General features: G+C 31.3%; 1 protein-coding gene and 1 long non-coding RNA gene across 6 annotated transcripts; one reads left to right on the top strand and one right to left on the bottom strand.

Annotated features, from left to right (window-relative positions):
- Window positions 1–12495: 12495 nt before the first annotated feature.
- On the bottom strand, window positions 12496–13776 carry LOC133039167 (uncharacterized). Its single transcript, XM_061117996.1, has one exon. The coding sequence runs from the start codon at window positions 13774–13776 to the stop codon at window positions 12496–12498; it is 1281 nt and encodes a 426-aa protein (XP_060973979.1).
- Window positions 13777–14369: 593 nt separating this feature from the next.
- On the top strand, window positions 14370–19893 carry LOC115694709 (uncharacterized). 5 transcript variants are annotated; one of them, XR_004007446.2, is made up of 7 exons: window positions 14370–14909; window positions 14993–15120; window positions 15252–15365; window positions 16259–16375; window positions 17679–17821; window positions 18312–18386; window positions 19431–19893. It is a non-coding gene; the product is annotated as an uncharacterized LOC115694709 (long non-coding RNA). The 5 variants fall into 5 exon arrangements; XR_009688299.1 differs by adding an exon at window positions 18019–18053 and having other exon boundaries at window positions 14370–15120; XR_009688298.1 differs by adding an exon at window positions 17922–18053 and having other exon boundaries at window positions 14370–15120.
- The last annotated feature ends 2791 nt before the right edge of the window (window positions 19894–22684 follow it).

Here is a 22684-nt window from a genome sequence, read left to right as displayed (position 1 = left end):
CGAATTGAACTCTTAATTACATAGAACGCTCTATTACTAAAAATACATGCGATTTGATTACCCATTATTTTAATCCAAATAGTCAAAGATCCTTTATAGATGATCTACATCGACTAGGGACAAATTTATTATTTTACCTTTCAATGTATTTTATCCTTAAAACACTTAGCTAATTGTAAATGATATTTAGTAAACTAATATAATTACTGAAATGAGACCTCAATCATTTATCGTGTTAAGCCAAGCTCGAAAGAAATCATCGTTTTACTTCTTATAGTTATAGAAGTTATAAATTCCATATTGCGCTCCCACTCAATTATACTACCATGCTCCCAAGATATAAGCATTAGGCTAATTCCATTGGTCAACTTTAACGAATAAGTCAAAGAACACAAATAATACATTTAAGCCAGAACCTAACTATCTCGAGATTAAGATTTATTGACCTAAGATCAACTAAGTGGTATTGACTTAGAAAGATATAACAGTAATTTTATGATATCCTATCTAATGTCAATATCGATTCAATTCGATGTATACTCCATACATCCGATACTAGCATACTTTGCGCCAATATCCTGGAAAGGACATATCACTTATCTAAGGTGTAAGTAAATTTTATCGCTGATTATCATGTCAGTATAAATCCAGTATACTGATAAATTATGGGACTTAAACTTTGAAACATATAACCATGATTATTTTTCCACTATGTAGAAAACACTATAATCATGAATAACTATATATTCTGAAGTTAATAGAATTCCTAAATTAAACATATAATAATGAAAGAAATCATGTGAACCATACAACATTAAATGATTTATGATCTTTTATTAATTATTAAATCTGATTATATTAAAGTTGGTTTATAAAATCTCATCAAAAATACCATAGAACCCTTGGTGATTCTTAGAACTCCACCTTCTACCTTGTAGCAATTTCCTTTTGAATCTAATACACCAAGAGAAAGCAAATTTGTTTTAAGGTCGGGAATAAATCTAACATTATTCAGTTAGTGCATGCATAGTCATAGCTAACATTTAAAACATCAACATTATCAAAATAATCAAAAACATTTGCTGAATCAGGACTAGCATTTGGTTTTTATCCATTATTTTTCCTCTGAGGACAATCTCTTCTGAAGTGTCCTTCTTAATTACAGGTCCAACAAGGTTTTCTACCCCTTGAGTTGGATTTTGACTTTCCTCTTCCCTTTCCACCTTTGGAGTTATCTATTTTCTTTGATATGCCTCTTACATTTAGTCCTTCTGCAGTTTTCTTGAACAACTTATGATTGGCTTTCAGATCTAGTTCCTTGGAGTATGCAACTCCAATAACTTCTTCTAGAGACAATGTTTCTCTCAAATTCTCATCAAGGCTCTTGGAAGAGAATTCAACAGGAAGATTGTCTGATCATCTTCCTCAATCTTTACCCTTATGGATTCCAAATTTGAAACAAGTTTTGTAATCTCATCTATGTTTTCATCTATGGATTTGGATTCATCCATATTGAACCCATAGAACCTTTGCTTCAGATAAATTTGATTAGGAAGGGTCTTAGACATGTACAATTGTTCGAGCTTAACACACATTTTATGAGTAGTCTTCTCATTCATCACTTTCCTTAGGACTTGATCACTCAAACTAAGAATAATGGTGTTCTTAGCTTTCTTCAACACTTCTTCCTTCTTTTCTAGTTTTCTAGAAATCTTGTTATCTTCTTTCAAGGCTTCTTCATGGTCAAGATTTTCAACGTGTGTCATCATCTTTGCTTTTCATAAATAGAAATCATACTTTCTATCAAACCTCTCCACCTCAAATTTTGATGTCGACATCTTGATAAGAACTTGTTCCTAGCCAGTAAGTACAAGTTCTTGATCATGAAAGAACTTCAAAATTTCTTGACTCTTGGAGATCTTGATCTTTGAATCCAATGGAAGTAACTTTGATGCAGCAGGTATCCCAACTCTTATACAAATTTGTTAGCATTCATGACCTGCAATACACACAAAACAAGTAGCAATCTAATCCAAAAATACAAACCAGAAAAATACAGCACAATTCAAACACTTGGTGATCAAAAAGTATAAATGCAAGAAAAGTAAAAACAGATAAGCACACAACCAATTTTACTTAGCTCAGATCCAAGTCAGTGTGACTGATCCTACTCCAAGGCACTGCCTTAAGTCCAATTCATTATGTGGAAATATGTTACACACTCATATTAGAAATAATCTTCCTCACTCAAGCTCCCATTATAGATTTCTCTCTTTGATACAAGTTCCCTCTCTGAACTTGTCTCTAGAAATCTCACTGTACAATCAATGTCTCAACTCTAAATTGATCAGGTTTAAAGTCTAATATATATAGGGTGAGAAAGAGAGAAGACGAGCTAAAGTAAGTTGTAACAGAATTCACAGATTCTATTACAAATCGTTGAGCTGATTCTTGAGCCTTGGACTTAGATTGGTTGTTGCAACTAGCAAGTCTTCAGATGAAACAAGAGTCCAAATAGATGAGTCAATCAAAGGAAAAGAGAAATACGGACCAATCCTCTACAAATATGTGTAGTGAGTTTAATTTTTTTTAAAAAAAAAATAAAACAACACTTTCTATTATTTAGCCACATTTAATATAAGATAGAGATATCATTCAAATTAATATCATTTTGACCTTGTATTTTAGAAAAAGTTACCGATCAGATGCTCAGTTTATTTAAATAAAAATTGGATTTTATATTTTCCAAAATAACATAAAATAGCACCATGAACTTAATTTTTTATATTTTCTTTCATATAACTTACTTGAAGTCAATTTTTAGCATGAAGAGATGCTTTAACACAGTTAGATCATATTATTAAGTTTTATTTTTTTAAAAAAAAAATTAAGACATTTTTTTTACCATTTTAAAAAATAGTTTAATAAAACAAAGAATCTAATTAATAACATTTACAAATACAGATAAAAATACATGTAAAATAATTACTTTTAATATCATTGAAAAAATTACGTAAAATAACTACTAATTAGAATGATAAGCAACAATTTGTTTTGTGCCAAATAATAAACTATGAATAATAATATATTTACTAAAATATTACACCAAATGATTTGGTACTGTTTATTAAAATAATAAATTCTAATTTAAATAAAAAGAATTAAGTAAAAAAAAAACATGTCACGTATATTTACTTAATTAGTATTTAGTTAAAGTTAATTAATAATATAATTAAACTAAAAAATATTTAAGTAAAAAAAAGATTTATTCATACATATTGGAGTTGTATTATTATTATTATTATTATTATTATTATTATTATTATTATTTTGAGCATATATACTTATAGTATTTTTTATATTCTAATTATAAGTGCAATGTTTATATATATATATATAAAATAAAATAAAAAGTAAACCATGTATTTGACTCCTAATTAATATTTTTCAATTTTAAAAATTTATTAATTTGTATAATACTACTAGATTTGTCAATTTGTTTTTGTTATAAATATATAAATTTATTTTAGTACTTAAAGGCTTTTCCAAATTACTATTTATATGTATATTATAAATTCAAATTTCTATTTAATTATTTAGTTACTTGGAGGAGAAATACAATTAGGATATGACTATTCCACAAATAAGTCACACAAGCTTAAAATCTAGAACCAATAAATATGCCAAAACATTAGTCTCACGAACCAGACAAGTGACAAAAATAGGAAAAAAAGGAACTTTAAATACCATTAATAACATCACATAAAGGAAATAAATCTTGATATTTTTTAGGACTTTATCAATCACCATCATACAATTAAATTCAATTATATTAATAGACAACAAACTGTAATACACTATTAAACTGCCATAAGAATAGCTCGAGCCTCCATTAAATGGGATTAGAAAACCCTGAATTATAATTGAGACGCCAACAAAATCCTACCAGAGATGATAACCACAATTCTTCCGACCAACAAAGCACAAACGTTGTAGTATTTTTCAAATCACTTAGAAGGAAAAAGGACCAAATAACTTGTTTGGGGTGAAGCCTTCTCAACAATTATGCAAAAATGAGCAAACTAATTGCAATTTCTTTGTAAAAAAAAATTCAAGGGAAAAATCTCAACTATTTTCAGAGGAAAATGCTTTATGAACAGGTCTAGGGCCAAAAATCATTAATTGTTAATATCATCCAAAAAAATAATAGATCAGAAAGGGATAAACTTCTTATGATATCAAAACTTTTAAAAAGTATTTTCAATTATTGTTTGGGAATTTTATAAAAAGAAATAAAATGCTCCTCGTACAGACGATTTCAAAATCGCCTTGTCCGATTTGAAGGTGGTTCCTAATGAGCTTCCTCAACAGGTCCTTTTCTCCTAAGAATTTTTCTCTGCTTTATCTTTCATTCTCTTAAATCTAGTTTTGGGGTTCTCCCTCCTGGCCTCTTCGCTCCAATGACCTTCACTGATGTTTTAGGGTTTGGAATCGAGCCCTTTGGATGGTGGCTGTGTTTTTAGTTGCCGCTTGGTTCTGGTATTTTGTATGGTGTTATCTTTGTCTGTTCCGTCAAAGTTTTATTATAGTGATTTTATCTTTGTTCTCGTTAGACCTATTCTGGTGTCTTAGGTGTTTTCCCCTTCTTCCATTGGTGAAGCATTTATTGCTCGACTATATTTCCCTTTCAGCTTTGGTCATCTTGACTGTCGAATTTTCTAGGGCTTGCGGGTGGCTCCTGTCTTTTAAATTTTCCTTCTTTTGCTCCCTAAATCCTCATGATTATTCTTTCTTGGAATTGATGTGGACTTATCTAGATCTCCTATTTCTTAGGAAAATAAAATTGGATTCTAGGCATATGAATGAAGTTTAATGTAGTTTGGGGTTTATGGTCACTTTAGTGGTTGGAGTTGTTGGCTTTACAGGTGGCATCTATCTTTCTTTGAAGGTGGGTGTGAATGTACAGGTAATCTCGTCTTCTTTGTTTGTGTGATGGTTCATAATACTCTAAATAGTTTGCATTAGTCTAGGTTCTTTGTGTATGGTCTAGCTGATATGAGTGATAGGGTTGATTTTGGAAAAATAATTGTCTTTGGAGGTCTCAGGGTTGAATTTCCTATGGGTCCTTTTAGGTGATCTCAACATGATGCTTAGTCAAGATGATAAATATGGTGGTTATCTGACAGATTGCAGAGACTTGCAAGACTTTTGTAGCGTCTCAGGTGGGTTTGACTTGGCGTGCATTGGAACTCACTTCACTTGGTCTAATGGTCTCCCCTACCCACATTATTACAGGATGAATATCTAGTCCATGTAGTACAGAGGTTGTACATCTGTTAAGCATTGTAAATAGGTGTATGGGTGCCTAAATACAAGGCGATAATATTTTATATGTTATATGCTTTTCTCACTGAGTCTGTTGACTCACAGATATTATTTACATGTGTAGGTAAAGAAAATGCAAAGGCTGAGAACATGTGAGTCTAGGGCTTGGGTGGTTCCTAAGAAAATAGGGTGTTACAGGCAAGGAGACAATTATTACCAGCACCCATTGGGAACTTGAGGGAAAATTGGTAGATTGACACTACAAGAAAAATATCTTTTAGCTACCATGCTTTTAGCTACCAAATTTTATTGGTAGCAAAATGTAGCTTATTGCTACCAAATTTTAGTAGCAAAATTTTTTAGTAGCAAATACCAAACAAATAAGACCAAATATTTCTACTGCCAAATTATTTAGTAGGCAATTGTGATTTTTAGCTACCAATAAATTTTGGTAGCAAAATTTTTGTATTTAGCTACCAATTTAACTACCATATTTCTTAATAGCAAAAGATCTTTGTATTTTTTGCTACCAATTTTACTACCAATTGTGTTTAGTAGGAAAATAATATTTTCAGCTACTAATTTTTGCTACCATATGCATTTTTTAGTAGAAACATATTTCTTCTCGCAATCAATACTCAGCAATTATTTTTTCTTGTATAAAAATATTATTTACCACTTTTGTATTTTATATTTAATAAAATATAATATTTTGTTACCTACTAATTCATTTATTAGAGTAAAAATATAATTATTATTTATAAAATTGTTATACTAAATATTAGAAAATACAGTAAATAATTGATTTTTTTACTAAAATATAAATATTATTTTTAATGTTTCTCCAATGAACGTAAATTATTTATGTAATTTTTTTATTAATTTTAGTGAAATTATTATTTTTTTTATTCTTTATTGCATTTATTACCTAAATTATTAATTTGGTAAATATATACAATTTGCATGTATTTTTTAAAAAAATTAAAATTAATTATAATTAGGTTCGCACCTAATACAAACAGTATTACTAAATATTATTTTAAAAATAAAAAATTTTAAAGAGTAGAATTATAATTTTCTCACAAAATAAAAACTTATATCGTTGCTTTATTGAAACTTCTAAAGAGTGTTGAAAAATAATTTAGAAGAGAAAAAAGATAAACTAAAATATTAATATAAACAAATAAAATAAAATGATAATGTATAAATTAAATAATTAATGAATATAGTATGATTCATTTGTTCAATAAAAATGAATAAAAACATAATAAAATATTAAATCAATTCTATGAATGCATCGACCCACTCTATTCGAATTTCATCAATTTCTTCATTTGTGTAATAATTCTCCATTCTATTGTTGCACTGAAAAAAAAAATATTAATAAATATTAGTGAACTTAAATATTATTTATATATATATATTGAAAAAGATGTATATTTCATATACATTAGTATTTAACCAATTGAGAGGTCTTGAATCCATGCATAAATCCCGCATGTATTTCATAACATAATATCCACATTCAAAGTGTTTGGGTTGTCGAGGACACTGCACATTTATATAGATGTGTAAGAATCTCTTAAAATAAATAATTAAAAGTAATATTTTGTTGTAAAATCATTAAATATTTGTGAAATACAAAAATTTATTATATACTTTGAGAGATAAAGACTACTCACTTTTATAATTTTCCATATAATACCAGCTGCTCTTGGAGTTTTCTTTTTTGAAGCATTGTAATAGTCAAAAATCCTAAATAATAAACAAATTAACATCAACACTATTACATATAAATTTTAATTTGATGCTTATTATACTAATGATAAATATTATTCACTTACATTGCGATAAAATTCTTAATGGTATCACTTGGTAGTTCTCCAGTTGGATTGAGCCAGAAACACATCTCACGAGATGGATCAATTATTATTAGCACCCAATGATAACTAGTGATGGAAGAAAAAATTTTAATATATAAATATATTACTATATAGCTAAAATAATAATTTAAGTTAATCTTACCCTAAATTAATAGGGATCAATGAAAGTTGCATCTCCCCTGCGCTTGCTAATCGATCTGCTATTGATTCTACATTTTGCTGCAAATAGGATCCCACTATAGAAGCCCAACTTGGATGAATAAAACGAAAATACTTCTCTCTTTTTGAATTTTTTAACCTTTCATGTAAGATCCTAAACATTATAACAATACCAAATTAAATAATGTTATTAAGTGTGCGATTAAAAAATATGATAAAAAAATCTCTTACCTTATATAAAATGCGATACACTCAGCTCCAATCTCAACATTTGTGCCAAGATGAACTATATCTTTAGGTTCAATATACAAATCTTGATCAGACCCAAAAATATTTGGATCCATTTCAATACGATACTCTTCTCTACTTTTGCGATATTGAACACTTAACAATATAGCTTTGACGCTCCTTGGGATGATTTTGGGCATAACAAATGGAACAGGAGAGTCTTTCACATTCATCGAACTTGTTGAAGCTTTCTGAGTTGGCATGTGTGGAGATAAATGTTCATTTTTCTCCATAGTTTTTAATGCCTAAAATATTATTAAACAATAAATAATTATAATAGAAAGGCTAAATACAAATCAAACTATTTTCTTTTACCTCAGAATCACCAAAGATGATTAAGTGTTAGGCCATGCAACAAAGCTTTGGCTCGCATCTTTTACGAAGATTAAATCATCACGAACATGGACAGGAAGACGAGCATTTTCATTCAAACATTCAATTATGCATACTCGTACATTGCCTTTTTTCAAATCTTTCCCATGAACTTGTTTTCCCGGAAAAATTTCACCAATAGCAACTACATCACCGTCTCCTAAAGTTAATCTATAAGTTTTATCCTACAAACAGCATAGAAGAATTAGTTATAATAGTAGTAAAATCAATATTATTTTAAATAAAAAAAAAAGAAAAAACCATTGTTGGTGGAGTTGGCCACTGTTGTGGTGGATTTGTCTCTTTATTTGATGATGATTGAAATTTATGTCCTTCCAAGAATTTTCTTTCCAATGATTCAACTCGCTTGTCCACTTTTTCTTGAATATATTTTTAAAAAACACCATCTTTTTCACTGGTAAAATCTTTGATGATTTTTTCTAATTTTTCAATGCGTTGTTCTTGAAGCTCCTTGGATTTAGATGACAACTCTATTGATAATTTTTTTCCTATTACAGGTCCAGTCCCTCTTAGCCACCCATACTTAGCATCACCTAAAACTTGTCTATAAATAGCAGCATCGTCTACCATTATTAATGTACCAGCTTCGAGTTGATTAAGTTGATCTTCACGTAACTCAATCATCTCTTTCTACAAAGATAAAAAAAATTGTGTAATATATTTATATAAAATGTAAATAGTGGAGAAAATGTTATTAACCTATAGTGAATGTGTTGCATACATATTTTTCCTCAGCAATTTGGTTGATCCATCCATTTTTTTCTGTGTAGTGAGTTTTTTTGAATGTTTCAATCTCTCCAGCTTTAATAGACTTTGATTGTCCTTCATCTACATCCATTACCGGTGTAGACTTCTGAAATAATTAAGTGAAAAAATTTTAAAACTTATACATAGTAATTTAAAATTAATTAGTAATAATAAATTATTTTTACCGTCTCATGTAAGTGTTGAGTAAATGATTTACTTCCACCCCTATGCATAAATTTTACTTTTGATCTATTTTTTGAGCCAGCCACAGACTTTTTCTGCAAAAAAAAAGTAATTGACATTAATAATTTTTTAAGAAAATTAAAAATTTATATGATGAAATAGACATTATGATACCTTCCACTCTTCGCTGGAGAAACATGCAGTGCACATCCATTTCCAGTCAGCTTCTTTTATCACCAAACCCGTAGGTCGATGCTCTAATGGATTTTTTCCTTCCTCGATCATTTTTTTATAATGTCGGTGACAATTATGACGATGATTGCTGTATGCATTTTTGCAATATTCATCACAAATTACCTCAAGATATGGATCTTTTGCAAAGTCCAATTTGAATACATCCTGCATAAGTTTTGAATAAATAAATATAAAATTACCTAATTAAAAAAAATATTGAAAAATGAATATATTAATAAATGTACCTGTATACGAGCATATACAGCTTTTTTTTTCTGCAGGTGGAACTTTGCTCCAACCACTATATTGCAATGGAGCATGATAGCGTACATTTACGCCAACATTAGTTGTGAAATCAGAAGCGTTATCACCATAAACTCGAAGCTCGCCCTTATTATAGGTAATAGTTAAATTAGTTATTTTGTCATTCTTCAGTTCACGGCTTAAGCGATCCCCACGAGTAGGACCACGTACGTTCTTTTGTATTTCTATTTTTTGTAAGAAAAATATATAATTAATAAGTATTTATAAATGTATTTTTTTCCAAAATAAGAGTGATGATAAAATTTTGTACCTTTTGAAGATTGACGTTGTTCATCATGTAATGGAACTGTTGAAGGGTCATCAGTAGAAGGTGTCAAGGATTGCGGTGAATCTGATGGTGATTGAGTATCATTGTGTGCCCGTTTAGAGCTAAATCTTCTCGTACTACTCAAGGGTTGATCTGAAGTATCAGTGCGTCCCCGTTTTGAACTACCTTTTCTCGTACTACTTGACATAATAAAATCTGAAATGATAAATTATTAGTAGCTAATATTAAATTATCCCATTAACAAAATAAAGTTATTTACACACCCTTTATATTAATCACTTTCATCACGATCGGTTTCGAATGCGAACCACTAAGTAGTGCTTCTTCATCAATATCATCAATGTTTAATTCGTGTTGAACTTGATTATTTTGATCTTTTGGGGAGTCAATCAATAACTCATCAGTTTCAACTTCATCAATATCTTTTCGAATAAGAACGTCATCCATGTTGTTTGAAGAATCCAATGTGAGATTAATGTTGTTTGAGGAATCTTCTTGATATGCTTCACGATTCTGGACAACTCGTTCTCCATCATCAACTTCAGGCTCTGATGGTATTTCCCAAATATGACGATGGTTTACCTTTTGCACCACTTTCCAATTTTCTCCTTTTTTAATGTCATCTAAATAGAATACTGGATTAACTTGATTTGCAAGAAGAAACGGGTCGTCTTCAAACCAATATGAGCTAATATTTATACTAGTCATATGATATTCCGTATAGATTCTACGTGGACTCTCACTGGTGTTATACCAAGAACATTTGAACAATATCACCTTATTGAAATAGATGTAATGTACTTCCCATATTTCATCGATGACACCATAAAAATCACAAAGGTTCCCATTATATTCTGCCTCAACTCGAATTCCATAATTTTGAGTGACTCGTTTTTCATCTCGAGTTTTTGTGTGATATCTAACACCATTAACCATACAACCAGTATACTTGCAAATTAAAAAATTAGGCTGAATTGCAATGGCATATAAATCATCTTGGGCTGTAGAATATGAGCATTCATTCATTCTTTTAACCTGAGATAATAATTTGTATAGTTAAAATGAGAATAAATATGCATATTCCATTTGAAAGATATACAAATTTACGAACTTACTTTATTTTCAAACCAAGATGGAAATTTTTTTTTCTGTGATTCGTCAATATCCAAAACACCTTTAGATTGTAAAAACAATCTGTGTTCTCTGATTCAAAGTAAGTAACTCTCAGATAAGAATTATTTTATTTACGACAACATAAATTTTTTAGGATATATTTAAGATGAATTAAAGAAAACTTACTCCAAATATGGCTCCAATTCAGGACAATTATTCAGAATGTACCAATGAACCATATTTCGTTCATCTTCACTTATTCTGATTGATGATTGTTTCCCAAATGGTCTAGTTGGTAAGTTGAATATGGATAATGTTGATTCTCTTCTTACTCCGACATCATCTGGATTTCGATCTGGACGATTGAAACGAGTTTCTATCCCATGAAGATACATAGAACAAAAATTTAATGCCTCACTAATTATATATCCTTTAGCAATGGAACCTTCAGGCCGAGCTTTGTTCTTTACATATTTTTTCAAATGACCCATTTCCCTATAAAAAGGTTATATAATTAATATATACATTAGTGCATATTTTTAAAATTCATTATTTGTTAAGGTAACAAAAATTTTGTTACCTTTCAATTAAATACATCCATCGCATTTGGACAGGACCACCTAACTTGGCTTCCTTTGGCAAGTGGACCGCTAGATGAATCATCACATCGAAAAAGGCAGGGGGGAAAATACTTTCCATCTTACAAAGTGTGAACACGATGCCTTCTTCCAAATCATTTAAGTCTTTCACATACAATGTCTTCGCACATAGTTTTTGAAAAAATAAGGATAATTCAGCAATTACACTCATCACTTTTTTTTTCAAGTATGGCTTTACACAAATAGGTAGCAATATCTGTAATAATATATGACAATCGTGACTTTTTAAACCAGTAATCTTCCCATCTTTCATAATTATATTTCGAGACAAGTTTGCTGCATATCCATCTGGAAATTTAACAGACTCCAAGAACTTACAAATAGTTTGTCGTTCCTTCATCGATAATGTATAACAAGCCGTAGGTTTCACCCACTTGTTCCCCCGTTTCTTCATTTGCAATTGCTTACGAATTTTCAAATCTTGTAAGTCAAGTCGTGCCTTATCGGTATCCTTACACTTGCCGTCGATGCTAAACATTGTTCCAACCACACTGTCACATATATTTTTCTCAATATGCATCACATCCAAATTATGCCTTAGTTTAAGTTTGGGCCAGTATGCTAACTCCCACAAAATACTTTTACGCCTCCAATTTGTTTTATTTTGATAGCTCGCATTCTTCATCGATTCGATCATCTTTTACAATATCAACATTTTTACCGGCCTACATTTCCACATACCATCTAATTTAGTTAAAATTTCATCACTTGTTAACTCTTGAGGGGGATTTCGTGTTTCAATTGTACCATCGTATTCCTTATCATTGCGCCACTGATGTTCAGCACACAAATATCGACGATGTCCCATGTAAGAGATCTTACCCCTAACTCGAAATGAAGATGTGTCATCCTCACAAACTGGACATGCCTTATACCCTTGAGTGCTATAGCGGACACGGTACCATATGCGGGGAAATCATTAATTGTCCATAACACGTGCACGCATTGTAAAATATGTTTTATCAACAACATCAAAAGTTCTTACTCCTTTCTCCCATAATTCTTTTAGTTCTTCAATTAAGGGTTGTAAATAGACATCTATGTCCTTACCTGGAGCACGACGTCCAGGAATAAGTCTTGCCATCATTAAGGATTCTCGTTTCATGCATATCCATGGTGGCATATTATATGGCATTAGTATTACTGGCCACATGCTGTATGAGTTTGATAAATCACCAAACGGATTAAACCCATCTGTTGCAAATCCCAACCTAATGTTTCGAGGCTCTTTGGCAAAATCAGGATATTGCTTATCGAAATCTTTCCAAGCCTCTGCATCTGCCGAATGTCTAAGTACACCTTCAGTATCCACACGTTTTTCTTTGTGCCACCTCATATCTGCTGCGGTGTGTCTTGACATAAAAAGTCGTTGTAAACGGGGAGTTATTGGAAAATAATGCATCTTTTTATGTGGTATTTTTTTTCCTTTAGTTCCTTGGTACTCATATCTTTCATGACCACATATAGGACAATTTGTAGCATCTTTATTGTTTTTCCAGTACAAACAACAATCATCCTTACATACATCTATTGTTTCGCACTCTAAACCAAGACCACTCAATATTTTCTTAACCTCATAATAAGAATTTGGGATTTTGTTATCATCAGGAAATGCATCCTTAAGAAGCTCAAGAATCATGTCGAAGCCTTTAATACTCAAGCTAGTCAATACTTTTATATGCATTAGCTTAACCATGAAAGTCAAACTTGAAAACTTTGTACATCCAGGATACAATTCTTTTTCTACTTCATCAAATAAGTTATGGAAGTTTTTCCATTTCTCCTTATGACTTGAATCCTCAAAATTCTCAGAAGCATTATGTGTAGGAACTTCTTGAGCCAAGTCTTCAATTGCTGGGATCATATCATCATTGTCATCATGGTCAATGTCATTATTATTATCGCCAATATCACTGAAATCTTCGACATCAGTAGCATCATCATTATCATGATCACTTTCTTCTAAAATATCTTCCCCGTGATGTACCCAATTAACATATCGAGTATAAAACCCTTTTATGTAGATATGACGCTCAATTGTCTGTAAGTCATGAAAGTATAAATTCATACACATAACACATGGGCACCGAATCTTATTCTCCTCATTCAGATGACTACTTGATAATCTAATGAATTTTTGCAATCCCTTATTGTACTTGGCAGACAATCTATTGTTATTAGAAATCCAACTCTTATCCATAGCTTGTTTATTCCTTTTCAGAGGTGTGAGGATGATGTGTTACACTAGAAAAAAAAATCCAAAGAAACAATATGACCAAATTAAAAAAAAAACAATAAAAAAATAATATTACTGAATATTATTTTAAAAGTAATTATATTATAAAAAAAATTATATTTTTTTTATTCAAATATTAACTACTAACACTTTTTAATTTTTAATTAATAAAAAAAAAGAATTTTCACTAGAATTATTTTTCAAAAATATATAAATAAATATTTTAAAAATATAAATTGGAAAAAAAATTAAAAAAACTTAAGTCTTTTTAAAAATATAAATTGAAAAAATTATATTGTTGTTGTTTTGATATTATTTGGATATTATTTTCTACTTTTATGTAATTTTCGTATTTTTTCTATAAAAAAATCATAAAATTATAAAAAAAAATCTTTAAAATATAAAACTCTAAACTTTTTACAAAAAAAAAATAGTAATTTATATAATTATCCATTATCTTATTTTAATTGCTTGCAATAAAATTTCATTATTTATTTATTTTTGGACAAAAAAAAATTAATTCTAATTCAAATAGAAAAAAAAAAGAAATTATATTATTTATTTATTTTAACAGGGGAAATCCCCAAACGAGAGCTTTCTCTGCAACTTTACTTTTTCTCTCTTACTTTCTCGTTCTCCAAACACCAAAACCCTAAATCCCCAAAATGACAACAATCAGTCTCCGCAAAGGTAACACCAGGCTTCCACCGGAGGTCAATCGAGTTCTCTACGTGAGAAATCTATCCGCTCATCTCTGACCAAGCCGAGAAGAGTCGACGACAACAGACGACTCGCAGAAGACGACTCCAACTCCCCCACTCGCAGACGATGATGGCGCAGCTTCTCCCCTACTCACAGTCGACGACGATAGCTCCTTCCTTGCAAACGACAATGACGCTGCCTTCAAGTTCTATCCGCTCATCTATATATGGGTTTGATGTCTTTTGTTTTGTCTTTAAATAATTTATCTATTGCTTCAGCCTATCTATACATTGATTTGTTTGCTGTGTTGGCTTCTTGTTCGAGACACACATTAAAATAATGTAAATTCAGCAAAAAAAAAAAAGGTGTGAGAAGACAAGAAATTTCCTGCAAAGGTGTATTGTACTATAGTTTGCACCTGCTGTTGCTGTTGCTGCTGACAAAGAGGATGAGTTTGACTAGCTTGTTACCATTGCAGATGTTTGGTGGTATTGGTCCCTCGAGTGAGTTGGTGGATAAATCGACCTTCGTTAGCTTAGCGCTTAAACCGAGCTTTTGTGGGATTTTCCCAGTTAAGGAATTATTCCATATAATCAAAGTGTCCAGGTTTGGGAACTCACCGATTCCTTCTGGAATTTCACCACTTAACTTATTAGTGCTTAACGACAAGATCGTTAGCTCTTTTAGCTTAGATAACTCTGCTGGTATATATACTTCCTGACAGTTTATTTCCTCAGCTAGCTTTGAATCACATCAAATCAAATTCTGATCCTCAAAGTTTGAATTTTGTTCAAGAAAGAAAGTTGGAGAATGAGATGTTGACTTTATAAGTAGATCAACGGTTTCAAGAGGTTAGCCTTTAGCTCACCATTGTTTTCTGGTTCACTGTTGATTCACTTCCACCACACTGTCTTTACTCCTTTTTTTTTCTTTGTATATACATATAAAGTTTCAGGTGAATTTTGCTTTTTCACCTTTTGATCCATGGATCTGCATTGTTTTTTCAGTCCACTATAACTTGCTTTTGAGCTTCTTTTTAGATAAAGTCTCTTTAAAAGTGTGTTGCGACTTTCCTATTTTTGTTTTCTCGATGTTTGAGCGAGGCATTTTAGTGGGAAATTCAGAAAAATTTGAATTTCGTTGTATTTTTAAAATTTATAGTGTTGAGTTTAGGTTTCATGGGTTTTACATAGTTTGGTATATTGAAATGGCTTTCATTGATCTATTTTGGTTTCTAAAGTAATCTTCCATATGGGTTTTTCATAGTGGCAACTGTACTTTCTCCGAATGTGAGTTAATTGAAGCTTTTCTTGACTCTGTTTTCTTCTGAATTTTTGTTGACTTAAATCGTTCATAGTTTATCTATACAGTTGTTCTGTACTTATTATAATTATTATTTTTTCTGGAAGTTATGAGATCTGTAGTTCTCTATTATGTAATTTGGATTATGCTTGTATATGGGTCTTATGGCATGCATCCCATGATTGGATTCGAAAAGGTTTTTTTTTTTTTTTTTGATATTCTGTAGAATTATTTTTTGGACCTAGTTCAAACACACGTGGTTTACTTGGGAACTTTCTCTCAATATGAATTAATAGGATAATGTCTGCCAATATAAATTGACTCATTTGTCTTTGAAGTTTTGCTCTAGTGCATTTCATGGCTGCACTTGGGCCTTGAATAATTGAATTGTTTGGACTCTTGTAGCAGTGTTATCTTATGACATTATTTTCTCTTTTTGCAGTCTGTTAGATATTAGGGGGTTGCAAAGAAATTAGAGAGTTTGTGCTCCTGGCTGCTATTTGTAGAGGAAGTGATTGCTTTACAGTACCCAGACTCAGTTGGATGTCATTACTGAGAGGTTTGTCTTTGAATAAAGATAATTATTATTATTTTATTTCAACTTTTTTCAATGTTTTATGCTTCACAAAAGAGGGAACTGCCTAATGCTTATAAACTATTTACAGGTACTGCTTCTTCCTCTTTTTTTTTTCATCAGTGTGTGCTTTTGGGGTAACTCTTTGAGTTTTCTGTGAGCTAGTTTGAGTTGCATTTGGAATTTGCAGAGATTAGCTAAGAAGTTAATGATGGTGAAAATTCTTAGTATAGGTTACATAGTTAACATATTGCATAATGGTAAATAATTATGTCATTTCTCAGTAGAGTAACAGAGCCAGCTTTTAGTACAAATTGAGGTTTTACTTTGTGAGATATGACCATGTTATATGTGGAACTAAAATCGTTCATTTCTATTTGTTAATCTGTAATGTGTAGTTTTCTAGAAAGTATTGTAATGAGGAAAAAGGTTAGAACTTTTATTTTGAGGTTTCTGAATGGATATGTAAGGTTTTAATTTAAAATTTGGGGAGTTGAAGCAATGGTTCTGCTGGTTGATATGAAGTTGTGCAAGAACCTAGAACGGTTGCAAATGTAGGCTCACTAAATGCTGGTCCAAATTCGTTGTTGTTGTTGCAAATGATATTGAAATTTGGTTTTCTGGTTTCACTGTTTTGGTTTAGAGGTGAATTTATTATGAGAACGAGTTATCCATTTTCGAATCTTAAAATTAGAAAGTGGTATCTGCTAGTTACTGCTTGTTGGTTCTCAATGCTGGATTTCTAATGGAAATATCTGTATTGAGTGGAGTTTTATGGAACCTAGAGTGAGTGAACAGTGGTTTTGTTCATAATAATATTTAGAAAGGAATATATTTCTGTTATATTGCAATATTAAAATTTCATATAAACATATATATATAGTATGCCAATGTATGTTTTAGGTTTGGTGACTAGTTTTTTTTAGGGATACACCAATTTTACCAAGAGAGTTCTTTTTTTATTTCTAAGATTCTTGATAGTAATCACCAAAAGTAGGCTTTTCCCTAAACAAGGTGAGAATATGTTAAAATTTATAATATTATTTATAGACCATATCCCTCTCTTTTAGTTATTTTTGATATTACATATATATGACTGCATTAATGCAAATCTGTTTTTTATTACTGTGACAATGCCATAAAAAATGTTTATATGTGTTTGATTATAAATATATTTAATTATGTGTTTGTCCTGAAATTAAATTATAAGAAAAATGTTAGTCTAGTTTTTCTTGTGGTCTTATATTGGTTACATGCTGTTCTTACCAATTACTTCTTATTAAATCAGTTATTGAAATATTTCAAACCTAGCAAACCTTGGGTTCCAATGCCCTCGGCAAAGAAGGTTGTGAGTAAACCTATTCCATCTGTACCTGAAGAATTGGAAGATGAATCTATTAACCATTTCTTACAAGCTACGTTTAAACCAAGGTATGCTGTTGATTAGGTGGTTACAATAATTATGGTGTGATATATGATTCAAGTATTTTATGTTTAATCTTTGCTTAACAATGGACATGGATGGATTCAGTTTAAAATAAAATGAATATGATGAGAGAGAGAAAGAGAGATGGGTTGGGGAGTGAGAGTCTGCATAAGTTGAATATAATGTTTTCTCATTATTCTAGAAGAGTGGACTAAAGGCTTCAGCATTGAAGACACGGTGAGCTAACTTTCCCTGACTCTTTTCTTACTGTCTTTTTTTGTTATTAACATTTTCTTGTTGCGGTCATCAATCATAGTTCCTAGACTAGTTATGTTCAATAATTTTGCCAAACTGGGAGACTTCAAAAGAATTTTCACATTAGAAAAGAACAAAGAAAACTTGATAAAACAAATCTGTGTCAAGTATCTGTATATTATGTTACTAAGATATGTATTTAAGTTTTCTTCTTTTTTTTGTGGTGTTAACGGTAATTAGGTTGGACAAGATGTGGTGGGTGAGCTGACCAAAGCACTTGAAAGAATTGGACTTGATATGCGGGTTACAGCTTTGGTACGTTCATTATTTTCAACTTTCCTGATATTTTGCTTGGTTCATTGAATCATTATATTGCCATCCAACTGATAGAGGATAATTCACCATTGTTCTGTTTTAAATGATTTCTAAATTACGGCTCATACTTCACTCTCCATTAGTTATTATTCTTTTATTAGAAATTATCCTGATATACTAATCTGATACAGGTCAATGATAAAAATTATCTGTATATAGTCTACACAGTATCAAAAAAAAAAAAAAACAGTATCCATTTATCAAAACATTTAAATAAACAAACAACATACCTTATTGTGATCAAGTCCTCCAATTGCCTTGATTTGGAAATTTTCCTTCAAAAATGGCCTCACACACCTATTATAAAGAAATTTATGTTATTCATCATAAATTTCAATCAGTATCCACACATATCATACATACATTACTATATCTAATCTAAACATATAAATATACATTATACCTTTTTGTCTTTCAGTCCTTGTTTTTCAAAGCTCTTCAATCCAAAAATCTTTACTTTTCATAATAATATATAGATATAGATATTGAGGTTTCAGATGAGTTCTATTTTTTTTGGCAGAAATATATTGACAGAAGGAAAAATAGATCGACAGAACTATATATGGGGAGATATTTAGGTTTTATTTAGGGTTTTATTATTTTTAAATATAAATATCTTAAATATTTTAATGATATATAATCTCTTTTTTATTCTTATTTTTTTTTCATCTGCCAATTTTATTGTTATTCAAATTCAAATTCATCCATATATCTAGCTTTAAAATAGGTTAGTTAGTTAGAAAATAACGTATCAGTTTGTTTAAGTATAATAATTTATTGTCAATAAAAATTAGTAAATAAAACAATTAAAATTTCTAAAACCTTCCCATATTAAAATCAGTAAATCTTTCAATCAGTAAAAAAAATATCATGTTACTCATGACTGTGTCTATATAATATGTCGTTGGCCCACTTTAGAGAAAATGACAACATTTGGTGTGAATGATCTGATTCCAGAGCTAACTGTTTTGTCTCCAAATACAGGAGTAGGCAAAAATGAGGAGAGGGTTTTATATGTTTGGGTAGGAAGATCATGACCGCAGCAAATGTCAACTTAAGCTAGGTAGTGGATAAAGGATCAGATGATCTAGAAGAGCTTGACTGGAATCATGTTGGTTCCGATGTGCTTATTCAAATGGGCCTCCCGAAGGGCATAAAGATTAAGATTGTTAAAGAAGATGAAGAACCAGCAGAATTTCTCGCAATGTTGAGTCTGTTGTAGCGCATTCAGTAATGCAGGAGCTTCAACCAAAGAGATGCAGCTATACTTCTAGATTTGCTCATGTGTGCACTTAAAAATGTGACTCAATATTTATGAATAGATGCATGTACAAATTTAATAATTTTAACCATTTGTTGTTTTTTTTAAAAAATAGTTTGTTGTACTTAAAGATTGTACTATAATATATATTTCATTATATAAAGAAAAAAGAAATTATTACCATTATTAATTATATCATTATTAATTATATAATTATTTTATATAATTTACTACCAAAAACTGGTAATAAATAGTTGGACATTATAATTTATTAGTTTTGCTACCAATTTTTGGTAGCAAAATAATTATATTGAATATTAAAAGCTAATAATTTTGCTACTAGAATAAATATTATTTGCTACCAAAAAATTAGAAGCTAAAAAAATAGTATCAACTACCAAACATTTGGTAGCAAAAAACTTTCAGCGACCGAGATACAACTACCAATTTGCTACCAAAAAATTTGGTAGCAAAAAAAGTATTAGCTACCAAATATAGATTATTTGCTACCAACTTTGTAGTAGCTAAAACTTATATTTCTTGTAGTGTGACGAGATGGCTCGAAGGTCATATAGGGTTGGCCTTCTAAGCATCACGTTGCACGATGACTTCACATCCACCACTATGAACCTGGCCACGATGCAGTAACGACAGTGAGTGGCAGTTTGATTTTGCCACATGGAGCAATGTCTGCTCCGATGAAACCATACATAAGTTGTTCGCATGGTTCCAGGTCTTCTAAGGTCAAACCTATTATGATTAAGGCTTGCTAGAATATGATGTTCGAGGATGCTCTGTTGTCGACCATCACCCTTGCCAACATCATATTTGCTATTTGCACCTCAACAACCAAGTGATCATTGTGAGGGTAGCTGACATATAGGAGTCTAATTCTCCAAATGTGATAGGGTCCCACCCGTAGCGTTGAGACTTTGGAGGAATTTCTGCAACCTCCAGTACTTTAGATCTTGGTTCATGTCACAAGGATCTTGCATATGTTTTTAAGGCCTTCCTTGAATTTCTAGCTAGGCGAGGGCCTCCAATCATAATCTCTAGCCTGCCAACAACTAGCACATGCTAGAGAGGTCCATTGCCCCCAACTAGAGCTTTAGATCATACATACCACTGAATAGCAACATGTTTTTGTCTAATGAGAAACTCTATCTCGTCCCGCAACTACTTATATTTATTAGTGTTATCACTGTAATTGTTATGGTAGTGACAAAATTTGTTCATGTCCCTCTTCCCTAACTCTTTGAAGGGAAGGGGTTTGCAGTACAACACTGTTGATTATGTGGTCGTATAGATCTCCTCTCTTGGTGCCAAGAGAATAGAATAGGTGGTAAAGTGAGGCTCATACTCTAACAAGGACCTGCCCTCGGTTTTGAGCTTCTTTCCACCAAGAGAGTTTCCAGGCTTATTACTGTTGTTGGCTCTCTTTCCTCCATTTGTTCTTCCTTTCTTCCCATTGTCCTGCGCTTCAGTCAGGGCCGGCCCTGAAATGTAGTGGGCTATAGAGTAAAAATTATTTTTTGGGCCCTTATTTAGAAAAAAAATAGTATTTTTCAAAATCAGCCAAAAAATTGTGTAATTTTAAAAGGGCAAAATTTTTTTTTTGGGCCCCTGGACTAGGTGGGCCCTAGGCACAGGCCTAGCCCGCCTATGCCCAGGGCCGGCCCTGGCTTCAGTAGCAGGGGTTTGGGAGTCTTATGACTTCTTCTTGCCACCCTTTGAGCCCTTGGCTTGGGTGACGACTTCTTCTAACTTGATATAGCCACCTGCTCTATCGAGGAAGTTATTCATGGTATAAATGGCCTTAAGACAAAGATCAGACCACATAGGACTCATCTCCTTATGTTCGACTGCAAGTGCAATTACCCTTGCATCCTCGCTAAGACGTTTGGTCTTAGCGGCTGTCTCTAGGAAACATTTGACGTAGTCCTTGAGGGATTTGCCTTCCTTTCTGAACTACACACACATTCGTACAAGCACTTGCTGTTTATATAGAGTTATTAACCAACAATTATTGTTAGAAAATAGAATCACTAACTACAAACTTCACACTATAAACCACTAGTACACTAACTCCATTAGAATAGGACAATTCTTATAGATTACGACAACTATTACTCTACTACATATTCAGACTATGCACTTCCTCACTTGAAGACATGTGCAAAACATATTAATTCATAAATTTATACTTTCTAACAGGTGACTCTATTATGTTTTTCAAGGGTACAGATGGCAACCTCTTTCGGTTGGAGTCAGGCGAGTGAAGAGTGAAATGACCCAACAAAGAGTTAGCAATGCATGTACTATGGAAGCTTTAATGTTATATACTACCTTAGTAATACCACAACTAAATTTTTTGTTGATGCTTCTGCTGTCTATAGGGGCTGATAATGCCATCAAAAGGGGTATGATGGAGCCTGAAACAAAGTTGAAGATGGTTATTGAGATTGACTTCAAGTCTGTCTATTGCAAGGGATATGTTTATCATTTTCATCATCATATTTGGGTTTTGTGGATTATTTTAGTTAAATGGAATATGATGCAGATTATCTTCATAAGCACGTCAATCTATGGATGATCCAATTGAGTTGGAGCAATGAATGAGATAATAGAGGGATTGATAGGCCTGCAAATATTACACCATTTAACGTTAATTTACACTTTACAGTGATTGATATAATATTTTTTTGCTTTTGTTTTTATTCTTTTGATTACGTATGATGTGATATTTTGCTCTCAATTTAACTCATATATGAGAAGTACTTTGTTTATTATTATATAGCTACATATTAATGTCATAATCCTTCTTTGTAATCATTTATATATTTTTTTTTTTTTTTCAATTTTCCATTCTTTTTTAGTTCCTTTAAAAATTAACACCTGATGTGATATCAATTTATATCTCACCCCTGGTGCGAAGCGAGAAATTTGAAAACCAAGTAAATTTTAATAGAGCCGAGAC

Source organism: Cannabis sativa, chromosome 6 (genome assembly GCF_029168945.1).
Source record: "Cannabis sativa cultivar Pink pepper isolate KNU-18-1 chromosome 6, ASM2916894v1, whole genome shotgun sequence".
Lineage (NCBI taxonomy): Eukaryota > Viridiplantae > Streptophyta > Magnoliopsida > Rosales > Cannabaceae > Cannabis > Cannabis sativa.
The sequence above is the reverse complement of the archived record's forward strand: the minus strand, read 5'-3'. Positions and strand labels throughout refer to the sequence as shown.